The sequence below is a fragment of the Ursus maritimus genome, unplaced genomic scaffold, assembly GCF_017311325.1.
Source record: "Ursus maritimus isolate PB19 unplaced genomic scaffold, ASM1731132v1 scaffold_25, whole genome shotgun sequence".
Classification (NCBI taxonomy): Eukaryota; Metazoa; Chordata; class Mammalia; order Carnivora; family Ursidae; genus Ursus; species Ursus maritimus.
Genome location: NW_024425008.1, coordinates 20238462 through 20265231, shown reverse-complemented (window position 1 = coordinate 20265231; position 26770 = coordinate 20238462). Strand labels below are relative to the sequence as shown.

Below are 26770 nucleotides of genomic sequence, written 5' to 3'. Positions count from 1 at the left end.
GGAACACAAGCAGGGGGAGTGGGAGAGGAAGAAGCAGGCTCCTAGCGGAGGAGCCTGATGTGGGGCTCGATCCCAGAACGCTGGAATCACGCCCTGAGCCGAAGGCAGACGCTTAACGACTGTGCCACCCAGGCGCCCCCTCAATTTGTTTTCTATGATTAAGAGTCTCTTATAATTTGTCTCCCTCACTGATTTCGTCTTGTTTTATTTTTCCCTCCCTTCCCCTATGATCCTGTTTTATTTCTTAAATTCCACATATGAGTGAGACAATATAATAATTGTCTTTCTCGGATTGACTTATTTCTCTTAGCATAATACCCTCAAGTTCTATCCACATTGTTGCAAATGGCAAGATTTCATTCTTGTTTTTTTGACGGCTGAGTAGTAGTCCATTGTGCTTGTGTGTGTGTGTGTGTATATCTATCTATCTATCTATCTATCTATCTATCTATCTATCTATATCTATATCTATATCTATATCTATATATCATCCATTCATCTGTCAATAGACATCTGGGCCCTTTATCCATTCATCTGTCAATAGACATCTGGGCTCTTTCCATAGTTTAGGTATTGTGGACATTGCTGCTCTAAACATTGGGGTGCAGGTGCCCCTTTGGATCACTACATTTATATCTTTGGGGTAAATCCCTAGTAGTGCAATTGCTGGGTCATAGGGTAACTCTATTTTCAACTTTTTGAGGAACCCCCATACTGTTTTCCAAAGTGGCTGCACCAGCTTGCATTCCCACCAGCAGTGTAAGAGGGTTGGTTCCCCTTTCTCTGCGTCCTTGACAACATCTGTCATTTCCTGACTTGCTAATTTTAGCCATTCTGATTGGTGTGAGGTGGTATCTCATTGTGGTTTTGATTTGTCTTTCCCTAATGCCGAGTGATGTGGGGCATTTTTTCATGTGTCTGTTGGCCATTTGGATGTCTTCTTTGGAGAAATGTCTTTTCATATCTTCGGCTCATTTCTTAACTGGAGTTTTGGCTTTTAGGTGTTGAGTTTGCTAAGTTCTTTATAGATTTTGTATACTAGCCCTTTATCTGATAAGACATTTGCAAATATCTTCTCCTATTCTGTAGGTTATCTTTTGGTTTTGTGGACTGTTTCCTTTGCTGTGCAAAAGCTTTTTACTGTTTCCTTTGCTGTGCAAAAGCTTTTTATCTTGATGAAGTCCCAATAGTTCATTTGCTTTTGTTTCTCTTGCTTTTGGAGACGTGTCTATCAAGAAGTTGCTGCAGCCGAGGTCGAAGAGGTTGCTGCTTGTACTCTCCTCTAGGATTTTGAGGATTCCTGTTTCACATTTAGGTCTTTCATCCATTTTGAGTCTGTTTTTGTGTATGGTCTAAGAAAGTGGTCCAGTTTCATTCTTTTGCATGTGGCTGTCCAATTTTCCCAACAGCATTTGTTAAAGAGACTGTTTTTTCCATTGGATATTCTTTCCTGCTTTGTCAAAGATTAGTTGACCATAGAGTTGAGGGTCTATTTCTGAGTTCTCTATTCTGTTCCATTGATCTGTGTGTCTGTTTTTGTGCCAGTACTATACTGTCTTGATAATTACAGCCTAGTAATAGAGCTTGAAGTCTGGAATTGTGATGCCACCAACTTTGGTTTTCTTTTTCAACATTCCTTTGGCCACTTGGGGTCTTTTCTGGTTTCATATGAATTTTAGTGTTATTGTTCCAGCTCTGAAAAAACTTGATGCTATTTTGGTAGAGATTTCATTGAATGTATAAATTGCTCTAGGTAGCATAGACATTTTAACAATATTTGTTCTTCCAATCCATGAGCATGGAATGTTTTTCCATTTCTTTGTGTCTTCCTCAATTTCTTTCATGAGTGTTGTGTAGTTTTCTGAGTACAGATCCTTTGCCTCTTTGGTTAGGTTTATTCCTAGGTATCTTATGGTTTTGGGTGCAGTTGTAAATGGGATCAACTCCTTAATTTCTTTCTTCTGTCTCATTGTTAGTGTATAGAAATGCAACAGATTTCTGTGCATTGATTTGATATCCTGCCACTTTGCTGAATTCCTATACAAGTTCTAGCAATTTTGGGGTGGAGTCTTTTGGGTGTTCCACATAAAGTATCATATCATCTGCAAAGAGTGAGAGTTTGACTTCTTCTTTGCTGATTTGGATACCTTTTGTTTCTTTTTGTTGTTTGCTGAGGCTAGGATTTCTAGGACTATGTTGAGGAGCAGTGGTGATAGTGGACATCCCTGCTGTGTTCCTGACCTTGGACAAAAAGCGCTCAGTTTTTTTCCCATTGAGAATGATATTTACTCTGGGCTTTTCATATATGGCTTTTATGATATTGAGGTATGTTCCTTCTATCCCTACACTGTGAAGAGTTTTAATCAACAAAGGCTGATTTTTCTGCATCTATTGAGAGAATCATATGGTTCTTGTCCTTTCTTTTATTAATGTGGTATATCACATTGATTGATTTGTCGTTGTTGAACTGCTCTTGCAGCCCAGGAATAAATCCCACTTGGTCACGGTGAATAATCCTTTTAATGTACTGTTGGATCCTATTGGCTAATATCTTGGTGAGAAATTTGGCATCCATGTTCATCAGGGATATCAGTCTGTAATTCTCCCTTTTGGTGGGGTCTTTGTCTGGTTTCGGGATCAAGGTAATGCTGGCCTCAGAGAGTTTGGAAGTTTTCCTTTCATTTCTATTTTTTGAAACAACTTCAGAAAAATAGGTATTAATTCTTCTTTAAATGTTTGGTAGAATTCCCCTGGGAAGCCATCTGGCCCTGGACTCTTGTTTGTTGAGAGATTTTTGATTACTGCTTCAATTTACTTGCTGGTTATGGGTCTGTTCGGGTTTTTAATTTCTTCCTGTTTCAGTTTTGGTAGTTTATACATTTCTAGGAATGCTTCCATTTCTTCCAGATTGCCTAATTTGTTGGCATATAGTTGCTCAAAATATGTTCTTATAATTTTATTTCTTCAGTGTTGGTTGTTATCTCTTCTCTTTCATTCATGATTTTATTTATTTGGATCTTTTCTCTTTTCTTTGTGATAAGTCTAGCCAGGGGTTTATCAATCTTATTAATTCTCTCAAAGAACCAGCTCCTAGTTTCATTGATCTGTTCTACTGTTCTTTTGGTTTCTGTTTCATTGATGTCCACTCTAATTTTTATTATTTCTCTTCTCCTGCTGGGTTTAGGCTTTATTTGCTGTTCTTCCTCCAGCTCCTTTAGGTGTAAGGTTAGGTTGTGTATTTGAGACCTTTCTTATTTCTTGAGAAAGGCTTGTATTGCTATATACTTCTCTCTTAGGACTGCCTTTACTGCATCCCTAAGATTTTTAACAGTTGTGTTTTCATTTTCATTTGTTTCCATAATTTTTAAAAATTCTTCTTTAATTTCCTGGTTGACTCATTCATTCTTTAGTAGGATGTTCTTTAGGCTCCATGTATTTGAGTTCTTTCCAAATTTCCTCTTGTGATTGAGTTCAGGTTTCAAAGCACAGTGATCCAAAAATATGCAGGGAATGATCCCTATCTTTTGGTACTGGTTGAAACTTGATTTGTGACCCAGTATGTGATCTGTTCTGGAGAATGTTCCACGTGCACTCAAGAAGAATGTATATTCTGTTGCTTTAGGATGGAACTCTGAATATATATATGTGAAGTCCATCTGGTAGAAAATCTGTGGTGAAACCAGAACATTTCACTACTGCTTTGGAGAAGGGCTATTATACAACATTCAGTCAGCTGAAGATGGATTGGTAGAGAGGTGTGTATACATAAGTTTCAAGTCTTTTTTGCTTGTGCAGAATCATCCAGATCTTCCCAAGACTGAATGGGTAGTCCTGTGGCTTTCTTTGTTTTCCATATTCCCAACAAGGCTACATGAAGTTCAGCTCTTGATGAGCCACTTACAACAGCATTCCTTAGGAGCCAACATGACAGGTGGATCAGATTTCCCTATGAAAAACAAACTGACCACCTATAGCAAAATATCAAAACAGACAAGTTCTTCTTTCCTTTTCCTTCTGGTTATATATAATATGTCTCCTTTCAAGACTCTTATTCCCATCATACTGTTCTTTCACAAGCCTAAACCTTGAGGTGATATGAAAGAGACTGACATCAAGATAAGAAAATTCAATTCAGAAATGAAGAAAATGGGAAGGTATACAATACACCCCCAAAGCATCTCAATAATCCCCGCTACAGTACAATTCAGTGTACTGCTACAGTCCATAGATAAATATTGGCAGTGTGGAGGAGTTTATCTTTTTTTCCCTCTGGTGGTTAAAGGGCACCAAATAAATACTGGGCAAGAGGAGTTTGCTGGGAGAGTTAGAAATAAAAAATTAACCAATTTTTATCCCTGTGATAATTCAATGCCAGTAGGAGGCAAGAACTGGAGAAAGGACAACTTTCATGCTAAAAAAAGAATTCCTCTAACCATATGTCACCATCTCTTATTAAGAATCCAGGGAATCCAACAAATAGAAAATTAGTTTCAGAAGACCCCTGTGGCACTTTAAAGCCTTAAAAAAATTACAGTAATAATAAGTTAGCTATTGCTTTTCAGAGGCTTACAGAGCAGCAGAAGCATGGAAATCAGGTTGAAAAAGTTATGTCCAGATTACAAGCTTCCGGAGCTGCTCTCTTAAGCTTAGTTGAATCTCCAAATACCTTTAAAAAGACATACAATTTAACGCAGATGGAATAGATCTTTCGTTTAGTGGTAGTGTGAAATTTTGTCCTTACTGGCAGCAGCTGGTCGTCATCCTTTTCCAAGTCAGGTTACATTAATAAGTACATTAAGACAATACATCAAAGAAATACTACAGCAAAGGGGGGAAAACGTCCAAACTGACAAACACTTAAGGACTCACTAAGTTCTCTTGCAGCCTTCAACTTGGATCTCCCTCTCGGTTTTTCTGTGGAGAGGTGTAAATCAGAATATTTTTCTCACAGATGCTAAACCATGGCATCAAATGGACAAAATGGTTATCAAGGGACTTTAAAAATCTGACCCCAAGGAATCCAGGACCCATAAAGGTAATTCAGAGGTATACTTCTGATTTGGGACAAATTCTAGATTAAAGAAGTGATCATCTTGGGTAAATGTTATAATTGATGAAACTAAGTCCAGGTTGTTTGTTTTTTTTAGTGTTCTACCACCCTCAGCTATCAGTCATCTCTGACAGCTCAAGCAGAAGGTCATCTTCATCTTTCCCAGGATCTAAGTCAATCTCAGCTTCTAATTTGCCTCCTATAATCTCCCATATTAGTTTCTCAAAATCATCCTCCACAGAAAGCAGGGGCTTTCCTGTTGAGGTGATCTGAGTCAGCGAGTTTTCATAGCCATCTGGGATGAAGAAGGGCCAGATGGTTCCGGTGGGGAGGAATCTGAAGAAGACTGGGTTGGAGGTAGCACAAGATGGTCTCTAGGTTTTTCCATCTCGGGAATAGTGACTGACTTGTCCTCAGAAAGGAGTGGGATAACTGCCACAGCTGCCTTTTGGTGGGGCTTTCCTGTAGGACGCCACTGGAGCTGAGTGGCTGCACAGCTGCAATGACAGCAGGGTGGACCGCCACTGCCTTGCCTTTGGGGGCCAATTTGGGGGATGAGACAACTTTAACCACAGATGGCTTCACATTGACTTTGGGTTTAGATTTACCCCTTTTTTCCAAGGTCTGTGCTGCACATTTCACATTCAATATTGTGTCCCCAGTGCCTGAGGTTTTTACCTCTGCCTTTTGGGATGACTTTGTGGGAAGCCGCTTTATTAGGTGCTGTGTGATGCCCGGCACAGCAGTGAGCACTGGCTTCTCTGCTATCTGAGTATTCCAGGAGTCTCCATCTTCCCAAAGGGGTGTCAAAACTGATTTTTCCTTCTGTGAGTTTCCCCTCTCCAGCTATTTCGGCATGTGCTTCTCTCTCATGGTCTCACATCTCTTGACCTGAATTTTGGTGATGCCAACTCCTGTGGGCTCTACTGAAGCCTCTTTATCCTCTGTTCTAGTAACACTGCTCTGGGAAGCAACTTCACTTCCTTCTTGAACTGTCTTCTCTTCTTTTATACCTGGTTTTGTTTTTGTTTTGTTTTGTTTTTTGTGATTTGGAGAAGCTGCCTTGCCCTGGAGGGTGGCCTCAAGCTGAGGCTGGGAGCTGGTGCTGGTCTCAGAGCTGCTATACCCGTAGTGCCTTCTCCTGCTGAATTTCCTCCAGCGTCTTGACATGCACCACCTGCCTAGACTTTGTTCCACCTGCGAGCTCCTCTGATTGTGCTTTGCTGGTAACTACAGGTGGCAAAACCACTGTTTTTTAAATTTCACTATCGGTCTTCAGCTTGATGCAAGGTTTTTTTGTTACATTATTTTTGCTTTTTTGTCTCTCCGCTTCCTGCTGCTGATGTTTCTTTTCAGCCAGGACCTCAGAGAAGGTTTTGATTCAGATAGTGGAGGGGCTTCTTGTTCCTAAAGTAAAATCATCAACTTTTGGAGGTCCTTCTGTCTTGAGTTTAGGTTGCAATTCTCCACATCTCTGACTGGCTTTTTCAAGAATTTCTTCTAGAGGCGCCTGGGTGGCTCAGTCGTTAAGCGTCTGCCTTTGGCTCAGGGTGTGATCCCAGCATTCTGGGATCAAGCCCCACATCAGGCTCCTCCACTGGGAGCCTGCTTCTTCCTCTTCCACTCCCCCTGCCTGTGTTCTCTCTCTTTCTGGCTGCCTCTCTCTCTGAGAAAAGAAAGGAAGGAAGGAAGAAAAGAAAGAAAAGAAGAATTTCTTCTAATGTCTTCACATGGATCTCACCAACTTTAGTGACTCTGCTGACTCGTCAATGTTTGGACCAGCTGACATGCCTAATCGCTCCTACAGAGACTTGGAAACGTGAACTTTCTTTGGTGCTTTGTCAGCGTTAGTGCCTAAGGCTTCCACTTTCTTCCCTAACCTCTGTGCAAGGCTACGCTTTAATGGAGGATCACTGTCACCACCTACTGAAAATTTTCGTTTTCCCAGTCTCTCGGTGAGACTCAATCTTACCAAGGATTCTTCTCCTTGTTGGCTGGAAAGAGTTACTCTCCTCACTACAGTCCGGACATTCTCGTTTTCAGGACCTGGAATGGGCTGAGGTAGGAGTAAAAGACTGGAAACTCCGGAAGAAACTTCACCTTGCTTCTTGGATTTTTCTTTCATTTTCTTTGACTTAGTTTCCTCAAAAGTTTTTATTCCAAAATTCGAACATTCACCTGCTTCAAACTGACCCCAGGTTTCTGAGTAGAGGCTGTCTGTAATCCATCATGAGCTTCAGACGTGTGTTGGTTTCATCACCTTCCTTACAAAACTGATCATCACTGTCTTCATCATCATCCACAGCTTTGATTACAGCTGGTAGATGGGTGGGGCCAGGAACATTTTCTGAACTTTGTACTTTCATAACATTCCGTAGCTGAGGGGAGGGATTAGACTGGACAATTTGTTCTGTGGAACTGTGAGCTGGTTAGCCTTCACGTCCTCTTCTGGTGACTTAGGCACAGTGGACAACACAGTTTTGTTTGGAGGTAAGAAAAGGCCATCAATATAATAACATCCTCTGTTGTGATAGAAAGGCAAGGACCAGTTCCAAGTCCTCCTGAAATGGATTTAATCTTCCAAAAGACAACTCAGTCACAGAAATCGTCTTTAAAATGCAATCATTAGCTGGTTGCTCTCCGTAGGAACCTCTGTGTCTTCCCTGAGTTCCAATCTATTATGCCTTTTACTCACACTTAATACGAGTCCATTTTCCAGGAAATTTTTGGGCAAGGAACATCCCCAAATCCTAAAAAGCATCACTATTACTAATTCCACCGCTTCCTTCTCAAGATCCAGAACCAAGGCTGCAAGACATCAACAACATGGGCCTTCCCCATAGGAATCTGCACCGATCATGGGAGTTTAGGGGGTGTTCTTCATGACGGTTTCAGCAATCCAAACCGCGGACACTGTTCCCGACTCCCGCTTGCTGCCACACCCTCCTCTTTCTTTCTTAGCCGCTGCCACCCACCCTCCTCACAGCAGCAACACCCTAATGAATACATGTTTTAATCCACAGGGCAACAACTAAAATAATTGTAAAAGAATAGATTACTAACAAGCTAATAGTAGTGAGGAATAGAATAATAAAAATTAATTAATACTAGGGGCCCCCAGGTGGCTAAGTTGGTTAAGCATCTGACTTTGGCTCAAGTCATGATCTCAGGGTCCTAGGATTGAGCCCTGCCTGGAGCCCGCATTGGGCTCCACTCTCAGTGGGGAGTCTGCTTTCCCTCTGCTGCTCCCCCTGCTTGTGCTGTCTCCCTTTCTCAAATAAATAAAATCTAAAAAAAATTAATACAAAAAAGGGCAAGAAATTTGAAGTAATGAAGAACTTCTAAAACAAATAGTAGATTTAACAGCAAATAATCAATATTTACATTAATTGCATTAAATGTAAAAGGACTTAATATTCCAATTTCAATACCTACCAGGTAGGTTAATTAAAACAAAAAATTCAAGTGTATGCTTCTTACAAGGGACACAATGATATAGAAAGACTAAAAGTATAAGGATAAAAATATTAACATGCAAACAATAACCACGAGAAAATAGATATAAATATGCCACTATATATTAACCCCAAAGTCTTACTATATATAAAAAGGGAAATTTTATTATGATAAAAAGGATTCCTATAGAGAGATATAATGATTCTAAATTTGAGTATCTGTAGGAGCAGAGCTTCAAACCATGTAAAGCAGAAACTGACAGAACTGAAAAAATAAAATAGATACCCACCATCATAGTGGGGATTTGTTTCAATAGAGCTTTCTCCAATAGAACATGCATACAAGAAAAGTAAAAATACTGATAAGAAATTAATAAGGTTTGACCAATATAATTTGCCAACTTCACCTCATTGACTTGTATAAAATATTGTATCCAACAAGTGCAGAGTACATATTCTTTTCAAGGACACATGGAACATTTATCAAAATTGACCATATGTAGGGCCATGAAAGCAAGTCTCAATAGCTTACAAAAAATTAAAATCAAGTTCTCTGACTAGTAAACAATGCACTTCTAAATAAGCATGAATCAAAGAAGAAATCACAATAGGCACTAGAAAATAATTTTAGCTAAATGACAATAAAAATATGACAAATCTGGGATGCCTGGGTGGCTCAGTCTTTGGGCGTCTGCCTTTGGCTCAGGGCGTGATCCCAGGGTCCTGGGATCGAGCCCCACATCAGGCTCCTGAGCAGGGAGCCTGCTTCCTCCTCTCCCACTCCCCCTGCTTATGTTCCCTCTCTCGCTGGCTGTCTCTCTCTCTGTCAAATAAATAAATAAAATCTTTTAAAAAAATATGACAAATCAAAACCCATAAGATGCAGTTAAAGTCACACTCAGAAGAAAACGTATAGCTTTAAAAAGACATAGATTAGAAATGAAGGCTAAAAATAAATTATGCATCTTTCACAAGAAATTTATAAAGGAACAGTAAATTGAAACTAGAGAAAGTACAACATCCAAGAGAACTGAGAATCAAGGTCAGTAAGGACAACATTAAATTCAAAACAAAATCTTCAGACTCGAAATATAATGTTCATTTATTATACCATTTTGATTCTCTGCCCCTTTCTCCAAAAAAATCAAAGAAACTAATTTGTAACAAAGCTCTATATACACCCTGCAGCTCTTAAAAATAACTGTTTTGTTATTATTATGACCTTTCCTCATAAAGATTCTAGTTGATAACATTTCTCTTAGAAATATCAATTTTCTCCCTCTGAGTGGAACAGTTAATTTCGTAGAGCAAAGAAAACTACTAAATACAAAAACTAAAAAGAGGATGAATATTCAAGTGGATTTTTAAAAGGATATTTCTCTTATGTATATGAGGTATTCAGTTTAATATCTTAGAAAATAAGAGAATAACACATTTTGCATTCTCCAGATTTGCCTAATATATATCCTACATTATCATCTGCAAATGGTTTTAGTTGGCACAAAGGGTAAGTAAAGACTTCTGGACTCCTGCCACACAACTGCTTAATACCTTTATTTTGTAATCATTTATTGAGCAATGAGTATAAACAAAGCATTATGCTACTCGCATGAGAGAAACAGAGCTGAAAAATCCCTCTCCTTCCCTCAGAGAATTGAGATAGAAAGCATGAAAGCAAATGTCAGTATAGAATGATTTGTCTCATCTACTCCTCTACTGTCAACCCAACTTCCCTGGCACTCCCAGCAGAGAACTGAAGCCCTCTGATTTATTTATGCAGCAGAGTCCCTCACCAGGTTGGATTTGCTGCGAACATAGATACTGAACTAAGGTGTGCTGATGCCCAATGTCATTGCATATTGCTAGCACTTACTGAAAAGCCTCAGTGAGAACATTAGCAAGTTAAAGAACATAATGTTACTCTGTTGCATGGATGTCCTTCCTCAGCTGCCCTCCCTCTCCCGGTCCCTTTTTCAGTGGTGTGATTTGGTAAATTGGCTGAGTTAGGGCTACGGAAGGACTCGGAGCTCATCATCCCCACTTCTAACCTTATCCTTTCACTGCTTTCAAACTTCTCCTGCTAATGCACTATATTTTTCCTATGAGCTGGCTTCCCGGTTCTTGCTTAGATTGTGCTGATAGGAATTGCAAGGGTAGAAAATATGCACTAAAATTGTTGGGAACCTATAGCTGGCTTTCCAAAGATAAAAAGCTACCTATTCAGTCAATAAATACAGTTATGTTTAACACAGTGCTAAAACTGTGGTCATTACATCTTACAGCTATACACAGGATTCAAAATAGTGGATCATTCTATTCTTACCCAAATCCTCTTCCCTTGGCCTCTGTGAGTCCACATTCCTGGCCATCCTCTACCACTCTAGTTGGTCTCGCTTATTCTCCTTTGCTGGTTCATTCTTCTTCCTCATTTTTAAACGTTGGGGTTCCATATGACCCAGGCCTGTGTCTTCTTCTCTTCTTACTCTACGATTCTCCTCCATGTGACCTTATCCAACTATTCTCAAGTTTACATCACTAGTCCAGTCCTCTCTTTTTAGCTTTGGGCCATTTACCTGTCAGCCTCCTTGATGTCTCTTCTGAGATGTCTCATATGTATCTCACTACTTAAATGCCCCAAGCTGAAATCGGCCTCTCCTCCTCCACCACTCCTCCATCTCACTGCCAATTCCAGGTACCTGAGGGGTATCACTGTACCTTCTTTCCTTATCACCCCCTTCTAATCCTTCACCAAGTCCTGTTGATTCTACTACACTAATATATAAAAAATGTACCCCCTACCTCTCCATTGCCATGACCCTTGCACAAACCATCATAATTTCTTTCTTGGAGTATAGTAATTTCATAGATTAACTCATCTTTCCAGTTTGGGCTTCCTCTAATTCATTTCTGCACCATAGCCGGAGTGATTTTGCTCTTAGGATAAATCCAGGGTTTTCAACGGAAACTTCCAGGCCAGGACCATGGCTGGCCCCCGCCCACCTCTGCCTCCTCATCTTGCTCCATTCCTGCACACCTGTGTTCTTTAATTCCTTGGACGGTCCAAGATCTTCCCCACCTGAGGGCCTTCAGATGCTTTTGCCTGTGTCTGCAAAGTTCTTTCGTCTCTCTCTTTGCCTATTAACTATACTGATTATTTATCTTTTCTTCCTGAATATTACTTATACATACCCTTGAGCCCACCCCCATCTACATTAGATTTCCCCACCTGAATCTATCATTGAATCCTTTATTTTTGCTCTATAGAACTTACTAAAATGTGTGATAACAATACAAATGTATGATGATAATAGTTTCCACAAGGCAGTATGTTTTATGTGCCAATCACCCACACCTAACTAGAAGAAACCATCAAACCAAAGCCCCAAAAGGGAACAATCAAATATATTCTGAAATTGCTCTTTTAAAATAATGAACTAGGGGAATGGGATAGGCTGTTGATGGGCATTAAGGAGGGCACACATTGCATGGTGCACTGGCTGTTATACGCAAGTAATGAATCATGGAACTTTACATCAAAAACTAGGGATGTACTGTATGGTGACTAACATAATATAATAAAAAAATTATTAATAAAAAATAAAAAATAAAAAATAAAAAAAATAAAATAATGAATTGAAAGAGAAGACCTGTCTGAATTAATGAAAAATCTGATTGATAGAACATTTGGTATCTGTTTAGCTATCCCTAATTGAGAACATACTATGTCCCAACACTATGCTAAATGTTCAGCACATATTTACTCAATCTGCACCAATTCTCTGACGTAGCTACTATAATTTTGCTGTAAAAACAAACAAACAAACAAACAACTGGGTTCCATAACTCTGTGACTTTATATGTACAGTATATTTTATGTAATTGGACCTTGCTTTAAATCCAGTCTGATGATCTCTGTCTTTTGCAGTATTTAACTCCATTGCATTTACTGCTATTATTGATACAGTTCAATTGAAATCTGCCATTTTCCAATTTGTTTTCTGTCTTCTTTGTTCCCTTATTCAACTCCTTTGTCCTCTTTTGGATTAATCAGGTTGTTTTTGCTTTTTTTAGTATTCTATTCAACCTTTTCTTTTAACTTTTTAGCTCTTTGTAATATTTTTTTGTGGTTATTCAAGGGGTTACAAAATGCATCCTTCATTTATCATAGTCTACCAAGAAGGCTTATTATACCAATACTCATGCCTGGTAAGAAACTTTTGAAATTATTATTGCATTTACCTCCTCCCATCTTTTGTGGTATTTTTGTTATATATATTTTTTTCTATATAGGTTATAAATCTCACAGTACATTGCTATTTTTTAAAGAGTTAATTGACTTCTAAAGAATTTGATTAAAGAAAAACTAGTCTCTTATATATACTTGCATATTTAAAGTTTCCAGTGTTCATTCTTTCCATAGATCCAACGATCCATTTCGTTTAACTTAAGGGACTTCTTTAAGCATGTTAGTGTGGTCCTGCTGGCAACAAATTTTCTCAGCTTCCTTTATCTGAAGATAATTTTATTTTACCTTAATATTTGAAAAGTATTTTAGCTGGGTATAGAATTCTGGCAAGGCATTTTGTTTCAGCCCTTTGAAGATATCTTTCAATGTCTTCTGGCCTCCATTGCTTCCAATGAGTAGTCATTCCTATTCTTACCATTGTTCTCCTGTAGAGAACACGTCCTCTTTTCTCTGGCTGCTTTTAAGATTTTATGACTTTGGGAAAAAAAAACTAAACAAAACAAGATTTTATGACTTTGGGGGCACATGGATGGCTCAGTGGTTAAGCATCTGCCTTTGGCTCAGGTCATGATCTCAGGGTCCTGGGATCAAGCCCCGTGTTAGTCTCCCTGCTCAGTGGGGCGTCTGCTTCTCCCTCTCCCTCTGCCGCTTCCCCTGCTTGTGCTCTCTCTCTCTCTCTGTCAAATAAATAAAAATCTTAATTTAAAAAAAAAGGACTTTATGACTTTGGTTTTCAAAATAATATACCTAGGTGACATTTTCTTTGTATTTAACCTACTGGGGGTTTTCTGGACTTCCTGAGTCTATGGATTTCTGGTTTTGTTCGAATTTTGAAATGTTTGTTCAATACTTTAGTAGATTAGGGTGGAAGTGACATCATGCATTTTCAGGCCCTGTTTCTAAGATAACTGGCACATTTCACTTTAGATACTTGGAGCCTTAAGCCACTATGTAAGAACTCTGCTGAAGGGAAGACCATATTGGGAGGCCCTGAATTATTACATGGAGATGTGGAGAAGGGCCTAGCTGAGCTGAGCTGCTTGGTTTTTTTTAAAAGATTTATTTATTTATTAGAGAGATAGAGAGAGAAGGAGGTAGGGGCAAAGGGAGAGGGAGAGAGAAACTTAAGGAGACTCTGCACTGAGTGTAGAGCCTGACGCAGGGCTTAATCTCATGACCCTGAGATCAGACCTGAGCCGAAACCAAGAGTTGGTCGCTTAACCAGCTGTGCCACCCAGGCACTCCTAAGCCTAGCTTTCTAACAATCACCTTCAAAGGGCCAGGCATAGAAGCACAGCTATCTTAGACCCTCTATATTGATCCAGACACCAGCTAAAAAACAACCAGTGATCCCAGTGGAGGCCACATGAAGCAGAAGAAAAACCCAGTTTACCACTGCCTGAAATCCTAATCCACAACATCATGAGCTCTATAACAAGATGATTGTTATTTTAGCCACTTAGTTTGGGGTAATTTGTTATACAACAAGAGATATTCAGAAGACGTAGCAGTTACATATCAGTTAACAATGGTTAAAAGACATTGAGGATTTATAAGAGAAAATTACAATAGCGGTTTCTTTATAAGTTATTGAGAGTCCTAAGTGGAAACAAATCAGTTCTCCTGGGTTTTAAACTTCAGCTGGGATACAGTCTGGCCCCCCCAAATATACTTTTTTTTTCAAGGATTCATTTATTCATTCGAGAGAGAGAAAAGGGGAGAGAATCTCAAGCAAACTCTCTGCTGAGAATGCAGCACAGTGCAGCACTCAGTCTCACAACCCTGAGATCACAACCTGAGCTGAAACCAAGAGTCAGATGCTCAACCAACTGTGCCATCCAGGTGCCCCCCAAATATACATTTGATAAAGACTTACACCTGTAAAATGGTGAAACACTGGCCACTTCCATCTTCTCTTTCATGTTTTCTATAAAGAAGCTAATAGCACATGGATTGTTGCCATTATTATTCCTACTAATAGCAGCTACCAATTACTGAATACCTTTTATGGGCAAGCACTCTGCTAAAAGGGCTTCACTTATCCCACTTAATCCCACTTAATCTCACTAAGCGTCAGTTTCCACTATATAAAATGAAGATGGTAATATGTACCCCACAGGGCTTTTGCCCAAATTTACTCAGCTAAGCATTTTCAGAGTCAGAATTTGAAACCAAGAATGCCTCCAAAACTAACGCAAAACCATAGTATCTCTTCAGTTAAAAACAGAAATAAAGAAAACGCTACCCTCGAAGGATATTTTTACTTTTATGTGGATTTTTTGAAAATCACAAGTAAATAAAAATTCTATAATTGGGTAGATAAAAAGTGCAACTTATGGAAGATAGTGTGATAAGGTTTAATATTCACTGCTTCACTAAATTGAGTCAAGTGGATTTATTGGGGGTTACAAGAGTACCAGTTTTAGTCCTGATAATTAGATAATTATGCAATTAGCTGTATGCATCTTTCAGGCAATTTGGAAAATCATTTTTATAATGTCCTATTTCTAGTGGAAAACCTACTGGTAAACTTACATTTTCTTCATTCTGCTTTAAAAATCTGAAGATATAAACTCTCTTTGAATTAACATCTATTATTTTTTAATTCCTCAACCAATTAAAAGACACTTCAACATCATGAATATCACCTTTTGGTTACAGATTATTTTTCCCTTAATTATGGAACATTAGTGGTGAAATACTTCTTTGGTAATTACCAAAGTAGAATAATTAAGATTTCTCTCATTGAAAAGTCTTGATAATTTGGGAATAACTTTTTCTGTGAATTTATAGACTATTGCTGAAAAGTTACTGCTAGTCTAAAAATCAGGACATTAGAAGCTAAGGATCTAGTATATACCAAGAGCTTCGACAGACTTTATACTTTTTGACCTAGTAATTCCACTTCAATAAATTTTCCCTAATAAACAGAGGAGTGAGAGTTTACATAAAAGCCATTTGTCTCATAGTTAATTTATAATAGCAAAAATTTGGAAACTACTCATATGCTCAGCTAGAAGGGTTTAATATGAAATAATGAGCAACCATGGGAAATCTGTTGTCACAGACTATTTACCCCAGAGAAACACTTTTGATATAATGCCGTTTTAAAAGCATAAAACATACTTAAAGACAGAAAAAAAACACTGATTTTCTTTATATCATGGAATAATGAGAGGTTTCATATCTTTACTGATGTGAATGTGTTTAAAACTTCTTACAATGTATATGTATTATTTTTGTAGTCAGATGAAATAAACTTTTTAAAAATTAAGGGTTCCTTCAATACACAGCAATCTTAAAATTAATACTTGATGTAAAAATACTACACAGGTGACTTATTATGTGATTTAAAAAAAACTATCAGAAAATGTTACTTTAAAATTAATTTACCTAATTCTTAGCCCCATTTTTCACCTCAGGATTGTGCAGGCTTTAAGGTACTTAAGGTAACAAAATTATGGCTTTGCCAATACATACACACCTTCTTTTTAAAGTAGTTAAGTAATCAGTTACTACTTCTCTCTACCTCCCAGAGCACACGGTAAAGTTGCACATAATAAATGTCCAATAATTATTCCTTTAGTTTTAACCAATCTCTCCCCACTAGAGCAAGCAGACCTAGTCAAAGACAGAGTGGCCTTTTTTTTTTTTTTTTTGAACTACTGGTATTTAAAAGCAGACTAGAAAAAAATTGAAAATCAAATTGAAATAAGTTGAAAAGAAGCTGGGGGATGGCCAAGACCTAGGTTTTTGGCTCTTATATTCGGTTCCTTGTTTTACACAATGTAGTCTTACACATTACTGCATTTGTATTTCTTAAAATTCCAACTATGCTAGCTGGGGCAGCTTCTCTTCTCTTCCTGTATCTTATTCCAATTCAGGGTCCCTGCCTGTGCAAGCCTGCAACTTTCTCATCTCCTTTGGTGCCATCTTACTTTGCAGGTGAAAAGCGATGTCAGTTTCATTCTTGCCCTCAGTTTGTTTCCCAGCTTGGCATGCTTTCTACTCATGAACTGGGGGTGTTGAGGGTGTGGGCAAATATCTCTAAGACTAAGGATCATAGTCAAATGCCATGATCTAATGCCAGTCGAATAGTTAAGAGAGAAAAGGGGGCACAGGACAATGGAAGGAAAAAAGAAGTGGGAAAGTTCTTGATAGTAGAAGGATTTAAGCCTTCATATCTCTTCCCTTTGCCTTTCTCTCCCCAACCTGGGGACTCTCTTCTGTCACTTTGCTGATTTCCCACACTGTGTGGGGTGCAGGCTGGGGTGCTAAGTGCCTGCCACAATGCCAGCTGTTTTGAACAAGCCAATTTCTCTGTTCTTTTCTCTTATGAAGAATGAACAAATGGGGGCACCTGGGTGGCACAGTAGGTTAAGCATTGGACTCTTGGTTTCAGCTCAGGTTGTGATCTCAGGGTCATGAGATCAAGCCCCCCCCCCCCCGTTGGGCTCTGGGCTCAGTGTGAAGTCTGCTTAGGATTCTCTTCTCCCTGCAGTGCCTGGGTGGCTTAGTCGGTTAAGCGTCTGCCTTTGGCTCAGGGCGTGATCCCAGGGTCCTGGGATTGAGCCCCACATTGGGCTCACTATCAGCGGGGAGCCTGCTTCTCCCTCTCCTGCTCCCCCTGCCTGTGCTTTCTCTGTCAAATAAATAAATAAAATCTAAAAAAAAAAAAAATTCTCTTCTCCCTCTGGCCTTCCCACAGACACTCCCTTGCTCTCTCTCTAAAATAAATAAATAAATCTTAAAAAAAAAAAAGGAATAAATAAATGTTTCCCAGAAGAAGAAAAAGCCCAGAATCTTGCCCTAGGATTAAATGAGCCTAATGTATGCTAAATTATTGATCTGCTGGTTTGTGAAAACACAGCACACTTGGCGTCACTGTTAACACTTGTCATTGAAATGTCCATTTTATTTGAAATCCGATGAAGGGAAATTAAGCAATAGGATGTATTTAAATTTCTTTTTAGTTTTGGTGGATGATCTCCTTTAAACACCATTAAAAAATAATGATAAATAAAACAGTATGTGGAGTTAGAAGTCCTAGGTTAAGGCCCGGGGTTGCCTCTGTGTAACAGGAGATCAGTCACTTACTCTTGCTAAATGTGTCTTCATTGTTTTGCCTGCAAAATGAAGAGGATTATTACCTGCTTCACCCCCTCATGGGTAGAACCATCCTAAGTGATAGTGTACTCAGTCCTTGGTTACCTTTACTCTCCAAGGCTGAGCTTTTCTAATCAATAAACTCCAAGATCCTCAAATATTTTCTTGACACAGCTAAATTGCCCCACTCCATAGAAGAGCATATTTGAACATTGAAGCAGACTATCTGGCACTTTATATATTTTAAAAAATTTTTATATAGAATATATATTCCTTTGTGGTTTTTTTTAATTGGGGGAATTTTTTGTATGCCTTTTATTTCGTTTTTTAAAAATTTTTATAATAATATTTTTATTATATTATATTAATCACCATACAGTACATCCCTAGTTTTTGATGTAAAGTTTTTAAAATTTTTAAACAAGATAAAATAGGGGCGCCTGGGTGGCTCAGTTGGTTGAATGCCTGACTCTTGGTTTCGGCTTGGGTAGTGATCTCAGGGTCCTGGGTTTGAGCCCCAGCAGGGTCGGCAGGTGTCCGTTGGGCTCCTTGCTCAGCTCAGGGAGGAGTCTGTTCTCTCCCTCTCCTTCTGCCCCTCCCCTCACTCACGGATGCATACACTCCCTCTCTAAAGTAAATAAGTAAATCTTAAAAAGAAAAAAAAGATAAAATAAAAAGTGAAACGTACACATTCCTAGCCACCAAACCTACCTACCAGAGACAACCACGATGAACACCATGTTCTGTATTTTAAGAATTGTATTGATGCTTATTGTATTAGTTTGGGTAGGCTAGTAACTATAAGAAATAGACAAAAATTAAACTCTATAACAGCCCGAAGGGAACTGAAGGTTATTTCTTGCTCATGGGACAGTACGGGGTGGAGGGGAAGGAGGGCAGGTCGGTGCTCTCCCATGCCCTCAATCAGCGACCCCGGCTGCTGATCCAGGGACCCTGCCATCCTCAGCTCTTGTTCAGACCCCTCTGGGGGACAGCTCTATGCCAACCTGCCGTGCTGGAAATATATACATGTTTCCTTTCTCTCGGTGTCCCCAGCTTCCTGGCAACAAAGCTAGCCTCCTGCGCTCTCAGGCTGTGATTGCTTAACTCAAAATTGAGCGATTCAAGTTCACCCCCCGTGCAGGCTTGGAACGTATTCAAATTTGGACTCCCCTGTCACGCTTGTCCTCTTATCAGAGGTTTGGGAGTGCTCACCTACTGCTCCTCTCTGCTTTCTATCTTTGAAAAGGTTATACCAGCTGCATTCACTTCTGACACCATTTCCATATAGCTAAGTGGGCAGTTCATGCCCCTTCCCCTTCTCCACTTCAGGAGGGATTTTATTTTTCTAGCTTTAAGATATAATTGACATGTAAGGTAAGGTTAAGGTGAACGATGTGTTGATTTGATACGCTTACATTACTGCAAAAAGATTGCCACCAAAACATTATCTAACACTTCCATCCTGTCACATAATTACATTTCTTTTTTATGGTGAGCACACTTAAGATCTCTCTTAGCAACTTTCAAGGATGTAATGCAGTATTCTTATTATATTATCAGCTGTAATCGCCATGCTGTGCCTTAGATCCCCAGAATTCGTTAGTCTTATAAATGGATGTACGCTTTGACGCTGTCCCTCCCCAGCCTCTAGTAACCACCACTCTCCTTTCTATTTCTCTGAGCTTGGCTTGTTTAGATTCCACATATAAGTGAGGTCATGAGGTATTTATCTTTCTCTCAGCAGAGATTTTTTTTTAAGTCACTTGTGAGCATGAGCAGCTGACTATCTTCTTACCTCAGCAAGCGGCTTCTTTTCCTCGATGTTTTCTTGTGGTAACTCTTGCCTATCTTCGATTTCCCCTAAGAACTCCACCTCTTCTGGGTCTCCCCTCTCCTGGCAGCCTCTCCCGCCTCTTTCAGCCATGTTGGCTGCAGCCTACTTCGGTCAGCTGGAGCCCACAGCAGTTTCCCATTTCTCTCGTGCGCTCTCTCTAAAGCTGCTTCGGCTGCCTGCCTTTCATTGTGACATTCTCTCAAGTCCGGCTTCTTCAACATTAGTCTGTCCTGGAGCAGTTTGCCAGACCACACTCCGTTGCCAAACTCTCCTAACTGGTTTATATTTGATTGACAGCAGTTCAAACCCTTCTCCCCCCACGGAAAGCTCTGGCGAGGAGTTTATGGCTCATCATGCAGAGAGAGGGCACTTCAACTCGGCAGCGTCTAAAAGTATCTTAGAAGGGCAAGGCGGGAGCAGCTATTGTGCAATAAGGTAGCCAACCATCCCGGTTTACCCAGGACAGACAGAGCTCCAGAAATACGGGGCTTTTGGTTTCAAACCAGGACAAAATTTTAAATCTACTCTAAAGTGGTTCCTTCCATGCAGGATCTTGATTTTGAGGTGAGGGATTCTAAGGGTCTTGGGATATAAACTGTTGATGGTTTCTGTTGAAGCATAGATGTGTCTTTCAAGAAGTTCCAATAAAGAACAATAAAGTTATCTGTCCGGGCAAAAATGCTAATGAAGACAATGGACTAGTAAGTTTATATTAATAAGACAGTAAGTTGAGGTGGGGGCAAGAGAGTTTTATTATTATTATTATTATTATTATTATTATTATTTTTTTGAGAGAGCAAGTGCACGAGCAGAGGGGTGGGGGGGAGGGTGCTGCAGGGGCAGAGGGAGAGGAAGAGAGAGAGACCCTTAAGCAGGCTCCAGGCCCAGGGCTGAGCCCAACACAGGCCTTGATCTCACAACCTGAGATCATGACCTGAACCAAAATCAAGAGTCTGATGCTTAACCGAGTAAGCCACCCAGATGCCCCAGTAGTTTCTGCTTCTAGCCTCTCCTTCCCAATATCTGGTTCATACTCCACATCTTCAGTCAAATACCACACCTAGTGTTTTGGGGTTTTTTTATTTTGTATGAACATGGCAGCACCTCCACCCTCAAGTCTCTGATGTCTGTTCTAGCTTTCATTCCACTCAGGAGAATAACAATAATAAAACTGTTGTTCATAGAGCCTTCACTGTGTGCTAGGCTACATGTCAAACCCTTTATAGATATTATTTTATTTTCACAAGAGTCCTGTGAAAGATGTGCTATTATTATCCCTATTTTATAGATGAGGGAACTATGGCTCAGAGAGGTCAAGACACTTGCGCAAGGATATGTAGCCAGAAGGAAGTGGCAGAGAGAACATTTGATCTCAGTGCCATCTGACCATTCAGCAGTAAAAAGGAGCAAACTACTATGTACACCAGCTGTACATGAAGTTTATGCAAATTCTTCTTCAGTAAAACCATTTTTAAAAATCCAGGGCTGGATTCTAAGTCTTCTAGTTGTTACTATCAGCGAGTTGATGCAGGTTCCTTTAGGCTTAGGTGCCATCCCTAAGGGGAAAGGATACGGGTCTTATGGGGTTCTTCTGTCCCCTTCATATAAGCGTAGAGAGTACCTTTCAACTCTTTCAACCAATCTACATGTGTTGAATACATTCAGTTATACTGACGAGAACCTCTTTCTAACAGTCATGAGCCTCACTAATGCTAACTGTGCACTTTGAGTGGCATGTAAATAACCCTAAGTATGGAAGTTGCAGACATGTGTAATATCACAGCATAGGTGCCGAAGTCTTCAGTTACTGGTATAGAAAAATCAGCTCGAGTGAACTGTTAAGACTCACTACATCCACTCCCTCTGAAATAGCAGTGGGACAGAGGAAGCTCACCGCCCTTACTGCCTTGCTGTCATCCATCATTTAGTCTGCTCAGCTTCCCGCTCCAAGGCCAGGATACGTGCTATTGTTAATAATAAAGATATCAGTTCTCAACAAACCATTGGAGGAGCTTTTCTTTTCTATTTAAATATAAAAAGTTGGGGGAGATGGGAAAGGCTGTGAGACTACAATTAAGAGAAAGGTCACCCATACATTCAAACGGACTGGAACTAAGTCAGTTCAGGGGGAGGGCAGAATAGCCAATGTGTCCCTGGGACGAGCCAGGAGGAGCTTGCTGCTGAGGGGACGGATTCCCGGCAGAAGCAGTCCCTGGGGCACCGCATATACGTGTACTCTTATGAACGTTTGTCAAACCTGTTTCATATTATTTTAACTTCGGTAAGAACAGAAATGGATGTGTTATAGCGAATGTGTTTCCTGTAACTCTTACAGAGAGATTCGGAACACCAGAAGCTTAACTTCCATAGACCCTGATGCCCTAAAAGAGCTCCCACTCTTGAAGTTCCTGTAAGTATTAACTCCTATCCCATCCTACCTTTTTTTTTTTTTTTGAGAGAATTATAATGCTGTTATCTGCCAGGAGTCTCCCTAGGATGATGTGGGCCAGGGTCATTTTAGTGGTATATGGCCTGAGACAAATCACATCCTGTGACTTACTCCCCACCCTTTCCCATCAGACAAGGTATCAGGTGAAATGATCCACATTTGAAAAACCTATTTAAAAGTCAGCACATAATGCTGGAACCAAAGACTTGATCCAAGAGACATGAGGGAGAAAATACCATGATGTATACATAGTCTTTAAATGGACTGTAACAGAATAAAGAAAAACAAAAAACTCTGAGAGTCCATTGGTTAATTTTATTAGAAAACGGGTATCAAAACAATATTAAAGTGACTGTTACACAGAAAGAAAAAAAAAAGCCACAAAGGGCAGAACCCAAACTCTTGGAGGCTGGGGGGACAAAAATGGAAGAGACAACACTATTGCTCTGCTTTGGCGACACCTTATGAGCTAGCTATAAACTCCCTGAGGGCAGGAAGCACAGCACCTTATGCTCTAGTGCATCTTTACAGCCTGGCACAGAGTAGGTGCTCAATAAAAACATGTTCAGTGGGTGTGTATGTATGGCCTTGGGTCTTCTAGGCACCAACGGGAAGAACCTGTCCCTTCTTCCCTTCTTTCCTGCTCACAGGCATTGTGAAAGATTAGAATACAAAAACTTTACAAGAGGAAACAATTAAAATCAACCTTAATCCTAATACCCAGAAATAATCATTATTAACATATTAGTTTGTGTCCATCTAGGGCTTTTAAATAATAGCGTACATCCATAGAAGTTACCCAGGAAAAGAAGGGGGAGGGGTAGGAGAAAAACACAGGTGGAGGGACTAGCATGATAAAGACACAAAGGTGTGGAACTACATGGCTCATCTGGGGCCCTAAAAATAGTTCAGGACTGAAGAGGTGGGAGTGGGAGATGCAGGGAGAATAGACGAGCACAGTGATGGGAGATGTGGCTGGAGGGGTATCTGGGAAATAATAAAAACTTATGGGACAAACCAATCACTCCTGTGTGGACCCTGAGTTTCAGTCAATCAATAATTCTTTGATACGATGATCCCTTAGTATGTGCAGGGCTCTGTGGGGAACCCGTAAGATAACATTGTCCTTAACTTCAAGAAGCTTACAATGTAGTTGGGAAGATATTGTACATAAAATTAAAAAGTTCCTTTCCTACTGGAGAATAATGGTAAGTGATAGAGGTACATACATTATTTGGGGGACAGTTAATTAGAGGACACATCAAAAAGGAGATGAACTTGTTTGGGGTTTTGAAGAAAAAAGAGGTCCTGGTCCCTAATCTGGCATTTCCAGCCTCACTATATGGTCTCCACTTAACTCCAGGGCCTCCCCCCACCACACACACTTCCACATGAACCTCTCTTGCAACTGACTAGTTTGTTCACTGTTTCCTGTTCTTCTAATATTCTTTATGGAATCTCCACTCTCTCCTTTGCTATCTGGAATATCCCATTTGCTCTTTGTGAGACCTCTGGCTCCTGTTTTTCTCTTCAAATCTTATGCCTTCCCCTCTAAAAGGAGTCAGGTCAGAATTTACCTAAGAAGATATATCAATGAAACCAGAGTTTTCTCTGCTGGAAGACTTTCTTTAAAGGTTTACTGGTAGTGCCTACGTCTTACCCCATGCCATGCCATGTGTCTCAAACAACAACAACAACAACAACAACAACAACAACAACAAAACACTGCATTTCCTCTACCTACATTCTAGCAGCTGCAATGAATGTTAAATTAACCAGGAGCCTGAGAGTGGCTGTATTCATGCTGTTTTGTGTACATTTTTAGTCTTGACATTTTACCCTGATGACACACACTTTGGAAAGTGAAGACAGTTGTCTCTGATTGATTTTATCCCTTGTCTAGACATATTTTCTAAATGGCACTGCTGCCATCCTACTCCCAGGTGACTGCCATGGGAAAATAACTCTTGGCAAAATAATGAACATAATATAATGTGAAGGTTGAAAGAGGAAGCCTGGCTTGGAGTTGGGTATTATATTGTCTTTCTGCCCATCCTCCCCTTTTTCCACTGCCCCCCCCCAGTAATGCTCTCCAATTAAAACAGGGAAATATCACACACACATGCACACATGGAAGGGAATCTGAAAACCTATTTATAGGAAGCCTACTTTGCTGAAACAATCCTCATATTCTTCTAAAGAGAAAAAAAATGTATTGGCACTGGTGGACTGAATTAGATGCTCGTACCTTGAGGGAGCAACATCTCATCCAAGGGTCGGAACTTGCCCATGGTCACTCACATATTTAATGAAGGAGTTAGGATTTGACTGTCTGACTTCAGAACCCATACTTTCAGCTACTACATTATCTACTTCCTATGTGTTGGTTTTCTTCCCTTACTTCTATTCTCTCTTCTTTTTCATGCACTGTAGTGGGATTTTCAACACTGGACTTGGAGTATTCCCTGACCTGACCAAAGTTTATTCCACTGATGTATTCTTTATACTGTAAGTATGCACACATGCAATATTTGGCAGTATTTTGTCACTGACAAGTAGGGTGCAGCCATAAGGGTTGGTTGAAACCAAGTGAAGCAATTGTCTCACGGGGAAGCAGTGATCAGCTGTGACAAATGCACTGGCGGATGAAGTTAGGCAGAGACTGAGAAATGACCATCGGGTTTAGTAATATGGGGCTTTGGTGATTCTGACAAGAGTAGTTCCAGTGGCGCTTTAGGGTGAAGTCTGGTTGGAGTTGGCTCAAGAAAGAATCAGAAGGGAAGACTGAGAGAAGGTGACCATTACAAATTCTTTTGGGAAGTTTTACTATTAACAAAGGGCAGCAAATATCTCAGTAGTTAGAGGATAATGGGTTAGGAGAAAAGGTTTCTTTTTATTGTTTGTTGTTGTTGTTTGCTGGGACAAATTATGGCATGTTTGTTTGCTGATGGGAGTGATCAAGTAGAAGGAAAATTTGATAATAATGATGGTACTTCATTTTCCACATAATTTTTAATAGCTTTTCAAACGCATGCGTTATCATGTTTGCTACTCTTGACCACCTTATAAGGCATAAAAGGAAGTTATAATTTTTTCCATTCTATAAGTGAAGAAACAGAGGAATAGAAAACCTAAGTGATTTTGTCTGAGCAGAGTCCGAAGGAGCAGGAACTGGTGGTGGTCAAACTACTTCCTGTGGCTTCTGATTGGTGGCCATGTGCCCTTTTCCAAAACCTGCAACACAGTCAAGTGTCTTACCTAGTTGTATAGAAGTAAACAGACTTATGCAGCGTTACAGGGTGAGTCTGCAATACAGAGTCAGCAAAATGTGGAGTGATCGGATCTGAACTCTCAGGATTTTGCTAGAAAAAAAAAATTGACACGCTTGTTTGCTGCCAAAGAGCTCAGTTCAAAAATGTAGGCAGTCTTCTAGCAACTAGACTGGCACAGAAAGTTCTCCAGGAGCATCTGTCTGGCAGTGGTTTGCAAGGAGAGGACACTTCAGTAATACTCATAAAAAGAAATCCACTGATCTCATTCTACCAGCCCTTTTTAGAGGTTCCATACACTTAGAAAACTCTAGTTGCTATGGACAAAGTATTTGTCACAGATTTATAGAAGTCTCTAAGGCCCACCTGCTCCCCTTGCAAATGAGGATTTAGTCAGGGACTTCAGCCCACACCCAAAGCTCACTTGCTTACTGCACATTTGGAGTGCATGTCCCCCTACAACATCCATCCCCACCTCACCAAACCTCTGAGGCACCAGCAGTTAAGAAGGGTCAATGAAACTTAAAAATAAACAAGATCAAACTAAATTGCATCAGGTTATTTATTTGAGTTCATAGGTCGAGCAAGAGCCCAGCGCCAGAAAGAAAGTATTTTTTTTTCACCAAGCGTTTTTGTCCCTCCCTTGCAGTGAAATCACAGACAATCCTTACATGACTTCCATCCCTGCCAATGCTTTCCAGGGGCTGTGCAATGAAACCCTGACACTGTGAGTATTGCCACTTCCACTCCTGCCAACAACTGAAATGTTATTTGGACCACTGTCGTATTTTCACAGCCTCTCCAAGAAATATACTGCAGGATGTGCTCTATGATCTACTAAAGGTTTCACAGAGTTAAATAAGAGGATTGCCTTATGGTGTGGTACTGTAATCAATGACAAAGTGGTTTAAGTAACAAGACAAGTATTCCCTTATAGAAATGGTCAGCACACTTGATCTAGAAAAGACCATTAGGTCTTACAGACCACGTGGCCTTTGTGGCAACTGCTTACCTCTGCCATTGTAGGGAAAAGGCAGCCATACATGATACATAAACTAGTAAGCCTATCTTTCCAATCAAATTTAACTTACAAAAACAAGTAGTGGACCAGATTTGACCTGCAGACCTTGTAATATACTGTATTCTATTATCCCCATTGTATAGAGGAAGAACTTGGGTTTAGAGCAGTGACTTTTCCAAGGTCACTGAATTAGAAAATGGTACAACTAACAGCTTCTCATGCTCTTTGCACTCACACTCAACTCCAGTCATACAACTACTATGAAGTTCCTACAAAGCCATACTGAATAGAAAACAGTGTTGCTCAACATCATTATTTTTCAGAGTTCAAATAGTTT

The 26770-nt window shown here is 39.9% G+C and overlaps 1 protein-coding gene across 1 annotated transcript in view; it reads left to right on the top strand.

Moving 5' to 3' along the window:
* TSHR (thyroid stimulating hormone receptor) overlaps positions 1–26770 on the top strand; it is a 157471-nt gene that overhangs the window by 88866 nt on the left and 41835 nt on the right. Inside the window, exons 4-6 of the mRNA XM_008699076.2 lie at positions 22030–22104; positions 24577–24651; positions 26062–26139. Coding sequence (XP_008697298.1) covers positions 22030–22104; positions 24577–24651; positions 26062–26139 — 228 coding nt within the window. The remainder of the gene's footprint in view (positions 1–22029; positions 22105–24576; positions 24652–26061; positions 26140–26770) is intronic.